This window comes from Gymnodraco acuticeps, unplaced genomic scaffold (assembly GCF_902827175.1).
Source record: "Gymnodraco acuticeps unplaced genomic scaffold, fGymAcu1.1, whole genome shotgun sequence".
In the NCBI taxonomy this organism is placed as follows: domain Eukaryota; kingdom Metazoa; phylum Chordata; class Actinopteri; order Perciformes; family Bathydraconidae; genus Gymnodraco; species Gymnodraco acuticeps.
The window spans coordinates 283,649-298,446 of NW_022990583.1; the positions used below are offsets into that span (position 1 = coordinate 283,649).

The window sequence follows — 14,798 nt, forward strand, 5'->3', positions numbered from 1 at the left end:
TGTATAGACGCCGGCAGCATATGCAAGAAAGAAAGAAGATATGGATTACATAGAGTGAAAAAGGCAAGAAATGTGCAGAGTCTTAACTGTTATTAAGCATTCAAGGTCAAGGTGTGGTCTCCACACATTCACGGCAATAAAGGCAGAGTGTTGATGAAAAGGAGACACTGAAGATGGTGGGAATCTAAGGCTGCCTTTATGCTCATCATTTCCTCCTGTAGGATGAAGGCAGAAGGGAGTCAGGGCAGGGAATCAAAAGCCCCAAAAACAGCAGCATTAACTATTATCTGCTGATGGGAGGGTGAAAGTGCAGATGGCGAGGCTTGCAACACTCCAGTTGACAAACTAAAAAACCTGCGCCATGTACATTTCTGTTGACAGCCGTAGTGAAGCGTCCCTGTTCCATTCAGCTCATTGAATTATCTATGTGAGATTGAATCCTTCATATGTCTCAGCCCACTCCTCTTAATGATCTTTTCCATTCAGCTCTGGACAATACACACTCTGCTTGCATGAGTTTGATGTTGCTTCTTTCACAATGAGTTATACATACAAGTGTTGTAGTGGCCATTAGTTGTTCCACTGCCAGTGAGGAATATAAATATCAGCCAAATTCCAATGAAAATACCAAGTCAAATTATATCAACATCATCAAGCTTTAAACTGTGTCACATTCAACCGCATTGCTATCGGGTGGAAGCAGCCTACAATGTAAATACATTATTATCAATATTTGTGCCTTATTACCCTGTTTTTATGTATTACAAGGGTAGCATTATGCCTGTGTGCATGGTGTGTCAGTGACAGAAAGACTCTAACAGGCCCATGTCGTTTTAGCCTTTGGACACAAATACCCAAAGGCACTCTAATTTTAACATTGCGTAAACAACCAATATAAGTCAAGGAATTAAGCAGACATTTGAAAGGGTCTGTGTCATTTCTATAAAAAGTTATTTATGTTTACCCCTCTGCTCTTCTCTTTCAATCTCTCTGATGTGTTACTAATTTAAACAATTGGATGTATTTGGATAATGAATTTTACATTTTGAAAAATCACCAGTTTATTTCTTATTACAAAAATAAGAAATTGCATGATTTGTTGCCTTTAAATCTGAAAAAAAATGTCTCCTTGAGGTAATTACGCTTATTTGCACTTAAAACATGCAAAGAAAAGCCTACAATTTGAGATTATAATGCGAACTTGTTTTTATTTAAATCAATAAGAAGCCTTTTACAATAAAACCATCCTCATCATGATGTAAACTTGTAGGGGAGACCCGCAATCCAACATCTGTGTGGAGCAGCTCCTCTGGATGTCATCACAGATTCAGGCTGATGGGGTTTTGCTCCCAAATATCGACTAAATTACCTAAAGGTCATGTAAGTGTCGCGGATTCTTTTTAGGTTAAAGTGCCGCTGTGAAATAACTGATCTGTAACTTTAGGTCACAATGTAAACCACCACTACCAGGTGCCTTTAAATGTGATTGAGCAATAGCAAACTGCAGAAAGAGCGTGTCGCAGGAGACTGTGCTGTTTTGGGAAATGGGAGCTTTCCCAGAACACCCAGACGCTGTCCTCCTAAATAATAAGCATGCTGAAGAAAACTTATCACTTCAGTTCACAAAGTTATTATGAATGTGTTTTTAATTTCTGTTGAGAGAATTAACATTGTGCGTTATCAGTAGGCAATGGGAAACAGCAGCCAGCCGCAGATTCACGCAGCAACGTGTTTTGGAAAGGGGACACAAAGTTGGAACCTTCACCGGACTCGCTCCACTTTTGCTCTCAGTGGAGTTTTCATCCACATGTTAAAACTTCCCAACCGGGTTAAGCAGATCGAGATGAATTTGCTCCTTACCTGTTGGCCCCTCGATGCCATCGGCGTAGATCTGAACAGTCAAAATCAACAGAAAGGCGCAGGTGTTCATCGTGTAGCTGTTTTAGTCCACTTTAAATGTGTAGAAGAAATCATTTCATTCACTCCGTGAGGTCCGGGCGCGCGAGCCGAGCCCATCTACTCCCCCAATTCTCACTGAGAGGAGTTTCAGAGACACCGAAGGAGACAGGGCAGAGCTAGTTCTGCAAACTGACGTCAGGGTAAACAGTTCAGGGAGAGATTTCTTTCTCAAGCACACTTTCCTTCTCAGCTGCCGCTTATTCGCTGATCCAAAGTATGAGCAGGGCGCCTCCAAGAGGCCGCAGTCGGAAAGACACCGTGGTGTTCAGAGCCAGGTCCCAAACATTTATCTCCACAACATTTCAGGGTAAATACTTGGTATTTGTTAACGTAAAAATGTAAGTTTGTTGTTGCAGTGGTAGGGGTACGGGCAGGGCCGGCCCTCGACATAGGCAGTATAGGCGAATGCTAAGGGCGCATCAACCCATAGGGGGCGCCGAAAAAGAAAAAGAAAGTTAGAAATTTAAAAAAAGTTGAACCGCCCCAGCCCCAGTAAAAACCAGAGGTTTATGTGAAATAGTTCTTTTTTGGAAATAATGGTTTTAGTGGGCAATTATAGGTTTTAATTTTGTATTTGTGTTTATTTAAAATAAATCAAACTCCCAAAAAACGTACACAGCTTCTGTGTGCTTTTATTAACATTGGAATTTACTGTGTAAGCGGCCGCCGGGGGGGAGAGCTTTAGAGAGCTCTCTCCTGAAAGACTGAGAGGCTCTGATAACCTCAGCTCAGTGAGGTAAAGGCTCACCTTTATATGATCATTATAGTTATGAAAAAATAAGAGAGAGAAAATATCCATAAAGAAAAAGAAAATCTGTTTACAGTTCTGTTTCATCTGGTGTTGAGAGATGTATCCATAGATCTCCTAATGTTGCTCTCAAAGTGCACCAGATTGATGCTTTTAACTTCAATATTTAAAAAAAACTCTTACCGGGGGTGCATGCCCCCGGACCCCCCTAGAGGAGGTGAGGTCCCCCCCCCACTTAAAAAATCATGTTCACATGGATAGGAAACTAAATACAGTTGCAGTTGTGTCAATATCTTTGTTTTGGTGGTCATGCCACAACCGCGCACGTGCGAATCATAGTGAGTGTCTGCATTTTGGGGGGGGCGCCAGCTAAAATCTTGCCTAGGGCGGCAAATTGGTCAGGGCCGGCCCTGGGTACGGGGAAGTCTCCAGGAATAAATGTTAGTTAATAGCTCTTAGTGTGCTATTTGGGATGTGACAAGCATCTATTTCCCTTTATATATACAGTCTATGCTATTTCCATGCCTTTTCTTCCATTTAAGGTTCATATTTATTTGGCATTACTTAATATACACTGTGGACAGCTCAAATAACCTGTCACCATGCACCCACAGGGACATTGTTATCAGTCTGACAACAGGTTGAGAAAATGTTCTAAATTAAAGTCAGCTACAGCCCTTGTGATTAACACATAACCCCTGTAATGTGAGACTTTTGTGTTAACAATCATTATATAAATGCAAATAATATGAGCTATCTGTGTCATATTAGCGCTTTTTTACAGCTGATGTTAGCCATATATTCAGACAAGCTTCACACCTCCGTGTGACAGGTGCAAAGCATATTTCTCCATAAATTAGAGTCTGACATGTAGTGTGCATTGAATTTGCATTTGATCGGGTCACTGTTTTTAGCCATTGCAGGCATGTTTGCTGCAATGTTTGGAGAATACCTGACACTCTTTTATGTATTGTACAGTGTTGTGCAGTGATGGAGTGCATCTGAAGTCCTACTGAAATTATGTAAAAAAATATGGTGTATTTATATTTAACCTCAGTATTTCCATTTTCTGCTATTTAATATCTCTGCTTCACTCCATCTCAGAGGGGAATATTTTACTTTATACAGTGTGTCACTACACATATTTGACAGATTTAGCTGCTGTAATAATGTAACTACTATTTTTCAACATCCAACTAACAAATGTTGATTTAATATTAGCAAATATATAAAATAGTAAAATATCTGAGTACTTCTTTCATCACTGCTGTTGGGAAAACTAAATCATACAGCAAGCCAATGTGACTTTGATATTTGAAAATAATCTGGCATGTCGTAATCTTATATTTATATAATGTTTAAAAGCATCAAATGTGTACTTGATCACAACTTGTCGGACACATGTCAGATGCTGCAAGGTGCCCTCCTGTATATCATTACATCATTACACAGGCTCTGAGATTACCTTTGAAATTGTTTTACAAGTGCTGACTCTGCAGCCACGGCTCTGCGTGAACCAAGCGGGTGCTAAAACATGGCCGGGCTGACACGTTTAGTTATGGATCCAAGATTCACAATTGGATCAAGAAGCCATTATGCATGCTATTCATCATTCATTTTGTTGTCCTGTGGATTTAATTACAGGGGCAACAGACGCATCGAAGGCTCCCAACATGAGTGCACACATCTTAGTCTCTAATGTTATTAGCCCCCAATGACAGATGAACGATGCATTGCTAAGCAAATTACTTACTTTAACCAAAGGAGCACAGCGTATGTCAAGCTACCACCTGTAATTACACCTCCTTGATGCATGGCAGCCATTTTGCACGCTGTTATTCAAGACACCGCGTAGCAATTTACTTAAACTAGGGAGTGCTTTGGCGTGAATCTATTCAACTGCATGAAAATGTAATATGCAGCAAACCAAACAGGATGTTACAAAAGTCTGTTCAAACCAACAACAGAACAGGCATCAACACGATGCTGACAGCAGCACTACCATGAAAGAAACGTTATCGAGGATTTCATCAGCTGCCACTCATGACCCTACACAAACAACTCCGTCTGCACAGGCAGCGTTGTGCATGAATTTATAATAACATATTATTAGTTCTGAGGGAAGATGTCAAAGGCTGGCTATCAAACCATCACTGTCTATCATACGCAGCTTTTGCATGCAGCATGGCGCTTTCAAAGTAAACACCACTATCTGAGAGCTACACACCAAACAGTGATACCACAAAAGTCATTTTCAATCATGTGTCAAATAGAAAGATATTGTTAGGATCACTGATTGATGTGTGAGCGCAAGTCTGAGGTGCTTTTAAGGTGAAACCGAAGAGCAGCAGTTCCTCCAGTGTGTGGTTTACAGCTGAATTACTCTTTAACTTTCTATAAATGGAACCATTGTAAAAGGTATTGACGTCAGAGGTTTGCTGAACCTGATGTGAGAAAGATGAGGAGATGAATAAAACCTCTTGGAAAACAATGAATATGTGGCTAAGTAGACGAATAAACAAAATGATCTGTTTGTATAATGTTGTGGCCTTGGCCTTTATAAAATATAAAATATCAATAATAAAGGATTTTATTTAAAATGTGTGCATTGTCTTACAAGTTCATTTTGGACCATTCCTTTTCATCATAATCTCATGCGCATAATTTATTTGTGTTTCTATGATGAAGAGAAGGGGAAAGTCATTTAAAAAAGAAGAGGTATTTTCTGCACGTTAATAAAGTCCTGTGTAAAGACACAATACGTCAACAGTCACAACACTTTATATGCAGTTCTTCTTTATATGTAGAATACATTATTCTGAAGAATAATGACTCATTGTCTGGTGCATTCATCTTAGGCAGGCCTTACGCATTATAACAAAGGGCCTAATACAAGCCTGAGTGAGATATATTTCACAAACATCCAAATTATCTAAAAGTCAACAGACAAGTGTCACTCACAAAATGTTTAATTACAAAGACTATTGGAAATAAGTTATAAAAGTAAGAGGAAAGAATTGAAAAAGTTGCAAATTACTTTTAGACGAGGGGAAATGTTTCCATCAATGCTCATAAATAGAACAAAATATCATATTCACAGATATGAGAAGCATCTTGAAACTTTACTAAATGTAGACATACTTACAAAGAGTACGGTTATGTATATTCAATAGACAAGAAAGGTGTCTGTGTTTTAGGGATTCAACTGAACAATATTTACACTATCACTAAACTGTTGTTTATTTATTGCTGTTTAACAACCCTTAGTTTATCAAATATGAGAAAATAGTAATAGAAAATGCTGATTGCAAATTCCTAGTGACCTAGGATGGCAATTCTGCTGACCAACAGTCCAAAACCCAAAGGTAAGACCAAGAAAGCCAACACATATTCACATTTAAGACACTGTGAGTTCTGGAGGGTTTTTGCTTAGATAATGAAAAAAATAATCAATTCTGATTTCAGTCCAATTCAGTCTCTTTCGAGATGTTTAACTGTAGACAAATGTGTCCAAAACTCTCTACTTGATCACATATGTGTCATTACATCTTCAATGAGCAAATATGTGCATGTAACACTGTTGCAGTTACCGCAGTATGCACATATTTTTATGTATATGAAAATACAAGAAAAAAAGCACTTTGACTGAGTAACATTGTATAGTCTGCAGCTATCAGGCAAAAGCCCTCATTTAGTCCAGCATCCCTTTGGGGTCGTCTGAATCTCTCTCTCACTTACTTTTATGTTTTTTAGACGACTTTCTTCCTATGACCACTTTTTTAATATCATACAAGCCTTCTTCTTTCTCTACGACCTCACTTTTAAGGTGAGGGTCTTGATATTTAACCGTCCTCTGTGCAGGCTTTTTGTGAACCCCTGAGGAGTCTTCTCCCTCCACGCCATTCTGTCCCAGCATGGCATCATGGCCGTCCCTGTCCTTCATGACAGCTCCAGAATGGTGACGCTGGCCAGTGGAGGCAGGGAAATACGTGAAATACTGAGGGTTGATGGTGAGCTGAGCGTGAGGTGCTGCAGATAAAGGCTGGATTGATGTCTTTGTTTTGACAGGGGACAGCAGGTTGTGGGTTTGGCTGTTTGACGGTGTGTGACGTTGAGGTGGTAGTTGTTTCAAGGACAGCGTTTTGTAGGAAGGGCTTTTATCACATCCCTGCTTCCTCCGCTCCTCCAAAATCTCATTGAATGCTAAGAAAGAGCAGGAAATAGGTTAATTGAATCCACTGGGATATCACTGTATGCACCATATGTTGCATTCAACATTTTTCTCACCATAGATATTGTTAGGGAACTTGTTCTCTTCATCCTGGCTTTGCTTCAGGTCCAGAGCTTGTTTTATTGAGTCTAAAAGGCCGAACATCTTACACAAGGAATTGAGTATGACGGCATCTGACAAAACACAAACAGAAAGAGTCATTAAAATGGCTGAAATTATTTGAAGGTTTGTCCACATTACCTCTAACAACTTATTTTAAACTTGACTGACATTTGACTAAATTAAAAGTTATTTCCACAGTCCAGCGGTTAGACAGGTCCCACTGTGAGAACTCACCGTTATCCTGCAGGTTGGCCTTTTCACTGCGAACCTCCACTCCTCTAAGAGTGGCTAATAATTCAGTCTGGAGACTGGACAGGACCTTTCCCATCAGCCCCGCGTCTGCCACACCCCTCCAGAGGCCCAGGACTCCATCTAGAGAAGGTCAATTAGGTGAGACATTATTATGATATGTGGGGAACTCTGTACGTGTTTGTCTTCTCATATAAAATGACAAAGTGCCACAGAGAAATAAGAGAAAGCGGAATCATAGAGGTGATTTGTGTATGGGTGAGATGCTGAGAGTAAAAGAGATTGGACACAATGGGAAGAAAAAGGAAAGCTAGCTAAATAAGAAACGTTGGATAAATTATACCAGGTGTTGGAGGCAGGGAAATGTCTCGAAGGAAGATTTTAGAGAGTTAAAGGTTAAAAAGAGAGTAATACATTGAGAAGGCAAATATAGGATAAAGTGTCAGGGTTGGGGAAACAATGAAAAAAGATATAAAGAGATAGAGGAAATGGGAGAGGCGCAGCGCTTCGAGAGAGGATGTTAAATGGGTGATAGAGGCAGAGAGGAAAGTGCAGGGAAATGGGTTAGAAGGGGGGGACTGAAAAATGACTTGGGGTCGGTACAAAACTGAGCCAAATAGAAGTTGAGTATGTTAAAGTGATAAAAGAGGTGCTTGATATCTTATCTTATCTTGAAAGAAATGCCTCCACTTTCATGTAGGCTTAAGTGTATGTCAAGATAAATGCAATGCACCTAAGGACATTTTCCCAATCCCATTTACAGCTATCTGAACATACATTCACATATAACTCCATGTCGCAAATGTACACTAATGGAAAGAAACACATTTGTGGAGATAGAGGAGCGTAGTTATAGAATAAATACATTTCTTGAGAGTTGTCAGTTTGTTTTAAACCCTGTGACAAGCAATACCGCTTGTGCAGTGAAGCACTGCGATTTACCATTCACACCGAAGTAGGGTCAATGCCTAATCAGGTCACCTTTAAAAGCCCTTAAATCAAAGCTTAGGTCCCTCCTAGAAAAGCTGCGTATAAAAACGTCAGGTGCCGTGGGTAGTAATATAAAGAGATGTGTCTCTCTGCCTGTTAGTAGTCAGCAACTTTTTAAGGTCAGTCTGCAGGAATGGCAGAACACCCTACAACTGCAGTTTCAGAGCTTTCATTTGCCCAATGTATCACAGGTGTCAAGCCGCAGAGGCTGCACGAAGCGAGACACAAGGGACTGCCTATAGGCGGATGTTAATGTTCACATTTGTCATTGTGTCTCTGCTGGGTTTCTGTCATTTAATAAACATGCAATGACAGTTGATATTTGAGTTTAAACCCTGCGCTTCCTTCCCTAAACAGCCAGCCAGGACACACAGTTGCACATTAAGGGCCATCCCCTTTAAAGGACATGACTCACTAATGCGTGGCCTCTGGAGGACTGAAAGTCAGCGAGCTGAGCCTGTCTCCTCCAATAATACAAAGGCATCTTAAAACTTTCCAAATGTACCTCCAGGCTATTGACCTTGAGGTCAGCTGACATTATTAGAAGTAAATGTTACTTCCATGACTTTAAAGGTGGAGGTTATAACATGACTTTAATACCACTGAATTACAAAGCTTTAAACAGAATGTGTGGCGCCTCCTATTAAAGTCAGAGTAGAGCACAGCAGGTGAATAGTTTCCTGCTGTGTAATATATTCAGCAAGCATCAAATTGTACATGATGACTGCTAAGTAAGGCAGCAGCATAAGAGAGCACTTATTTGCTTGTTTGAGTTTTGTCTGTAAATGTTCATGGATTCAGCCAAAATAGTCTATATATATATATATATGTATTCCAGCATATTCAGAATCTTTTTTCTCCACACCATCTCCCTTATTTCATTCAGGCTTCCTCATTTTATATAAGCAGCCATATATCCTTTCATATATTCATTACCAGGTGTGTCAGCCCTCTTTCTCTTTGCAGCATGCCCGTTGGCGGTTGTGTGATTTACATCCCGGGCTGGACATGGGCTCATCTCTGCTGTTGCACTGAACTTTTCCTCCACAGGCTCCTCTACCTCTGCTGCCTCGTGCACAGCTTCAGCTGAAATAACTGCAAAAAATAATATATTGTATGTAAATAAAGTGTTTAAACATCTCATATTATCAGACATGAGTAGGCATTGAAAAAATGCCAAGGAAATCCAGTAGTTTGTTATTGTTATACTTGTTCTGTGCAGTATCAGTAAGAAGGTATAGAGATAGATAGAGAGAGAGAGAGAGATAGAGAGAGAGATATATATAGAGAGAGAGATATATATAGAGAGAGAGAGATAGATAGATAGATAGATAGATAGATAGATAGATAGATAGATAGATAGATAGATAGATAGATAGATAGATAGATAGATAGATAGATAGATAGATAGATAGATAGATAGATAGATAGATAGATAGATAGATAGATAGATAGATAGATAGATAGATAGATAGATAGATAGATAGATAGTCTTCTCAATAAAACATCTTTGCTAATGTCTTCTGGCCAATCAGAATCACGATAACGGCGTGGTGTTGTTGCAGGAAGTCCCGACGGAGAATAATTTTGCGGTAGAACTTCTCTTTATATATCCATGGATACAACGTAATGAAATAAGACCTCATGATCTGATGATTGATAGGTGTGTGGGCTGTCTTTCATTTTGACACACAGAACAATGGGGGCTATCCACCCTTATCCACAATGTAAAGTTATTCACACAGCCTCTTCCCTCTTCTCTCTGTGAGGAGCAGCAGGTTCAGCTTTCAGAACAAAGTAACACAAAAGGCTTTCATTTTTTAAACATGTCGTGTAGTAATAGATGTATTTATTTGCTTCTCAAGAGAGCACCAGAATGTGTATTTTATGTTAGTATTTCAAAAAGAGAATCCCCCCAGACCCCCCTGCAGGGGTTGGGTTTTCAGCATGTCAACTCTTTCACCTGTGGGGAAATTGCAGAATTGGCTCCAGGTCGCTCTTTTTAAAGACAAATGTGCCTTTTTATTTCATGCAGTTCAATTTGGATTTAGACAGGGAAATAATCTAAACCTCACGCGTGGCGTTTCACTGTCAAGGGGAACGTGTACAGTGTATGTAATTACATTGCAAATAGATAGATAGATAGATAGATAGATAGATAGATAGATAGATAGATAGATAGATAGATAGATAGATAGATAGATAGATAGATAGATAGATAGATAGATAGATAGATAGATAGATAGATAGATAGATAGATAGATAGATAGATAGATAGATAGATAGATAGATAAGATAGATAGATGATAGATAGATAGATAGATAGATAGATAGATAGATAGATAGATAGATAGATAGATAGATAGATAGATAGATAGATAGATAGATAGATAGATAGACCTGACTGCTCTTTATGTTCAGCTCATTTCCTTATTCCTTATTGTCCTTGAGCTTGAAGACTTGTTAGAAACTAAAGAATCCGATCCAGGTGAACAGTTTGTGTCTCAATGCTACAATAACAAAAACGAGCCAAAGCATATCAAACTACCAATGCCAACTGAAATCTACCTGTCAGAGGAGGCACCTGTCCTCCAACAAGGTCAAGAGCCAGACACGTCGGGCTCGGCTGCACTGCTGTCCCCAGAGGAAGCCGCGTGCTGTTGATCAGCACATCAAATTTAGTGCTGCGGCAGGTGTTGCTGCACACTGTGTCATGTTGGTAGAAATCTATCTGGCCGGAGTCCATCATTTTCCTATGAGGGGGAGAAGCAGGTTAAAAGAACAAGTGCGGATTGAATTTGTTGAACAATCTCGATAACTTTACAGAGGTTTGTTTGACACAAGGCCCATTGATCTGACCTCTGGAGGAATAAAGATGAAAAGAGAAGATATTGAGTCTGTGTATTGACACACAGTAACACCAGGAGCAAGTGCAAACACGATAAAGGGGTGAGAAGTTTCACTCAGCATCTTGCTTGCATGTGATTTGATCCTGCTACCATAATAATGCTGCTTACCGACTGCCTCTGGAATGTACTGGCAAACCCCAACTCAGGCAGACTCGGTGCAAGTGTAAATTATATGAATGAGATAAGATGTTGACTTCATTAGATTGAGTTGAAGTCTGACACTTTAACCCCAATGCAACAGAGTAAATAAAGGTCATGCAGATTTAGAGTTAGCACCTGTCAGCAGCTATGAGAAGGAGGGCAGACAAAGGGTGTTTTTAACTTTTTTTTCACAAGAGTACCTGAGCATTACCCCTCCTAGTCTGATGGCCCTTTTCCAGTCCTTCAGAGTGGCTTTCCCTGCCAGATGAACAAACTGTTTTGGACTGATGAGCTGGTCGTTGAACTGGAAAAGCAGAGGACAACATGTTCATGAATGCTTTTATAAGCATAAGACAAAATCACATAAAACTGAGAAAATGTGACGATGATCATGTTGGTTGAGCGAGGAAGGTTTAACTTACTTTGACACATCTGACGTTGATTCCAGGGCACACAAACTTTTTAAATAGCAGAACCGCTTTGCTGTCTCCGCACGTGATGGGGTAGCCATACTCGATCTCCTCTCCTTCTGCTTTACTGTCTGAAGATCACAAGTCAAAAACACAACCACTTGCAGAAACTTTGTGGAACTTTATTATACATCAACAGCAAAGCATTCAGTAATCATACAATAAGGTATACTATACTGTATCAACAAAGTAGGATGCCTTCCTGCACGGCATTCACACTGTTATGTTGTAGTTTAATGTCAGCAGTATAAAGGGACATTTCTCTGTGTGACATACCATGATGTGTCTCTATGGCCAAGACTGTCGTGCCAGTGTCAGCAATATCCTCATTTATCCTACAGAGGGCGACAACATCCTCAAATTTAACAGAAAATTATCATCTAATACAAGCTGAGAGTTGAATAGATCTCAATTAAACAGCAGAATGTGTGCAAAGTTCATTCATATCAACAGTTCATAAAATTGTAATGCTTTTTTTGTATTTCTTCAACTAGAATATTGATATCTTATTTGACTCAAGCCTGCCCTCAACTGGATATAACAACATGCATGAAGAATAATGTAATAATATTTGATTGGAAAAAATCATGCTTAAATCAGCTTAAAAACTTCATACAAATGTGTCTATATGTGTAAAAATGCCTCTCTATTGTGTCTATCTACAGGGCCTTTAAGAATATAGGCCATGTTACCCATGGAGGATGGGATGCAGGTGCAGGATGACTTGAGTCTTATGGTTGTTGCCACTGGACTCCCCTTCCTCCTCCTTCACCATCATGAGATCCCCTGAAGACACAGTGACCTCAGCAGCCGCCATCACCCCTCCCCGCCGAGCTGCACGCAGAGAGGGCAAATCACGCATGTTAACATCCAGATCACACACACACACACACATACACACACACACATACATGCATTGTGCTATTTAATGCACACACAAGTCAACAAAAGCCTCCCCCAACGGGCTTTTCTGGCATGCAACTGTCAGAGAAATGAATCCATACTGGCCGGGCTTAGAATTATATAATCCTCACATACTATAGGCAGGCCTTGCTTCTTATGCACAATGTGCATAAATAATATTCAAAATAATGGACAAAAGATAACATGTTATACTTAAACCTATATTTAGTTAAACCGTAGTAAACTGGTTAATAAAATGGTAAAGCAATATAATTGTCCAAATGCATTTACAGCATGTGTTTTGTTTTTTATTTAGAGGGAAATTCTCAAATATAGCCAGCATCTATTTTTTCCAACCTTTTTGCATTTAGGCCGCTTCTTTTGTCGCAAGGATGGTCACAAAAGGCTCAACGAATATGAACCAAATGTTGTCAACAAGTTTTAAAAAACAAATCATTAAAACGTGATAAAAACAGGGACAACATGTGTAACCTGTGTTCCACTCCTTTGACGCCACTGGTGTTATAACAAGGCAGTATAGTGTACTTGATCTCTTCTTCTTTATATCTGTTATGCTCTCCTGATAAAACACAAGAGGACCGTTATTGGTAAACTGGTTTGTGAACTTCTAAAATTAGCACATTCTTTAATATGAAAATCATAAAAAACGAATTCAGCTATGTGAGATATTTTCAGGAAATACACCGAATGTATTTTATATTATATACAGCTAGATTAGACACTTATATAACGTTTGAACTTCAATTAACAACTTACATAAACAGTGTCAGATAGACACAGCTTAGAGCCGCATGCACGTACTCAACAGACAAAGCATCACACATGAACACACACACACACACACACACACATACATACATACATACATACATACATACAGACATACACACATACATACATACATACAAACATACATACATACATACATACATACATACATACATACATACATACATACATACATACATACATACATACATACATACATACATACATACATACATACATACATACATACATACATACATACATACAAAAAACTATAAAAGCCGAAAATAATTAGAAGAAATGTTTTGGCTTAATTCATATTTTATGTTAACCTGTAACAACATGGTAATTGGGAATTACTATAAAAGAGGTCAGTTCACTCCCCAGCAACAGACACAAAATAATGAATAACACACTGTTGGTGCATTAGGCCTAGTATGATTATATCCATGATAATATGTCGGTCTTTAACAAGCAGCAGCTGAGGTGTTAGTCATAGGCGACATTAAGCACATATAGAAATAGTGCAGATATGAGCAATTGTCAGGTTAATTTAACGGTTATAAACTAAAAGCAACTTTTCCATGCAGCAAAAAACACCATCTATTTTTAAACTATACCAATAAGCCACTGTTGGATCAACAACTCCTGCACGGACAGTTGCGTGCCTTCCTCACCCTCCTTCACCATCACCACACTGACGTCTGTCGCTGCGGCAGCACGCACACCCCGAGAAACAACAGTGCGACGGCGCGCACTACTGTCCCACAGAGGGTGCACAAAAACTCACCGGGTCTGCACAAAAACTCTTCACCAGACTGTCTGCTACTTTAAAGAGTATTGTCATAGTTTAACTTACCGTTATAGCAGGAGATAGCTCATCCTCTTGCTTGTCAGAGAGAGGGGAGCATGCGCCGTGCTGCTCTGGTACACTTCCTGCAGTGAATGCAGCATTTGCCTGAGAAGCATCTGTCCCGCTGTCACGAGAAGCGGTTAGTTCGCACGCGATGTGTAAATCGGTCAAATTGCTCGTGTGTGCAAGCGCGCGGCTTGATTTGAGCTACTCTCTCTGAGCCTTACCGCATGTGCTGAACGATTTCAGGGTTAGAAACATATTTTTACCCCAAAGGATGTCGAGATTATATTTTTTGTATCTGACGGTCACATCCACACTACGTTGCTTGACCTTGTACACTTGTGTGGCCTAATTAAATGTTGTTTGTCATGCAATAAACGCTGTTTAAAACAGTTTGGTACTGTGTTTTTGTTATTGCCTGTTATTCACCAGCAGATGGCAGGCTTTGCAC

At 39.6% G+C, this 14,798-nt stretch overlaps 2 protein-coding genes across 6 annotated transcripts in view; both read right to left on the reverse strand.

The window, feature by feature from the left end:
- LOC117553933 (receptor-type tyrosine-protein phosphatase U) overlaps positions 1 to 2,110 on the reverse strand; it is a 171,534-nt gene extending 169,424 nt beyond the window's left edge. For all 4 annotated transcript variants that reach the window (XM_034228070.1, XM_034228069.1, XM_034228068.1 and 1 more), the window contains exon 1: positions 1,861 to 2,110. In XM_034228070.1, coding sequence (XP_034083961.1) covers positions 1,861 to 1,930 — 70 coding nt within the window. In that variant the 5' untranslated portion in view covers positions 1,931 to 2,110. The remainder of the gene's footprint in view (positions 1 to 1,860) is intronic.
- Positions 2,111 to 5,341: 3,231 nt separating this feature from the next.
- On the reverse strand, positions 5,342 to 14,583 carry LOC117554048 (glucocorticoid modulatory element-binding protein 1-like). 2 transcript variants are annotated; one of them, XM_034228263.1, is made up of 10 exons: positions 14,351 to 14,583; positions 12,492 to 12,633; positions 12,076 to 12,134; positions 11,752 to 11,870; positions 11,530 to 11,633; positions 10,848 to 11,032; positions 9,216 to 9,374; positions 7,275 to 7,412; positions 6,995 to 7,111; positions 5,342 to 6,910 (listed from the first exon to the last, which is right to left on the reverse strand). In XM_034228263.1, exons 2-10 carry the CDS (start codon positions 12,614 to 12,616, stop codon positions 6,438 to 6,440), a joined length of 1,479 nt encoding a protein of 492 aa, XP_034084154.1. In that variant the 5' UTR covers positions 12,617 to 12,633; positions 14,351 to 14,583; the 3' UTR covers positions 5,342 to 6,437. The 2 variants fall into 2 exon arrangements, with proteins under 2 accessions (XP_034084154.1, XP_034084155.1); XM_034228264.1 differs by lacking the exon at positions 14,351 to 14,583 and adding an exon at positions 14,112 to 14,121.
- Between the last annotated feature and the right edge of the window lie 215 nt (positions 14,584 to 14,798).

Coding starts and splice junctions, on each gene's coding strand:
- LOC117554048 (XM_034228263.1), bottom strand. CDS start 12,616: ATGGCGGCTGCTGAGGTCACTGTGTCTTCAGGGGATCTCATGATGGTG. Junction 11,871..12,075: donor GGCCATAGAGACACATCATG/GTATGTCACACA, acceptor TGTGATCTTCAG/ACAGTAAAGCAGAAGGAGAG. Junction 6,911..6,994: donor GTTCCCTAACAATATCTATG/GTGAGAAAAATG, acceptor GCTCTTTCTTAG/CATTCAATGAGATTTTGGAG.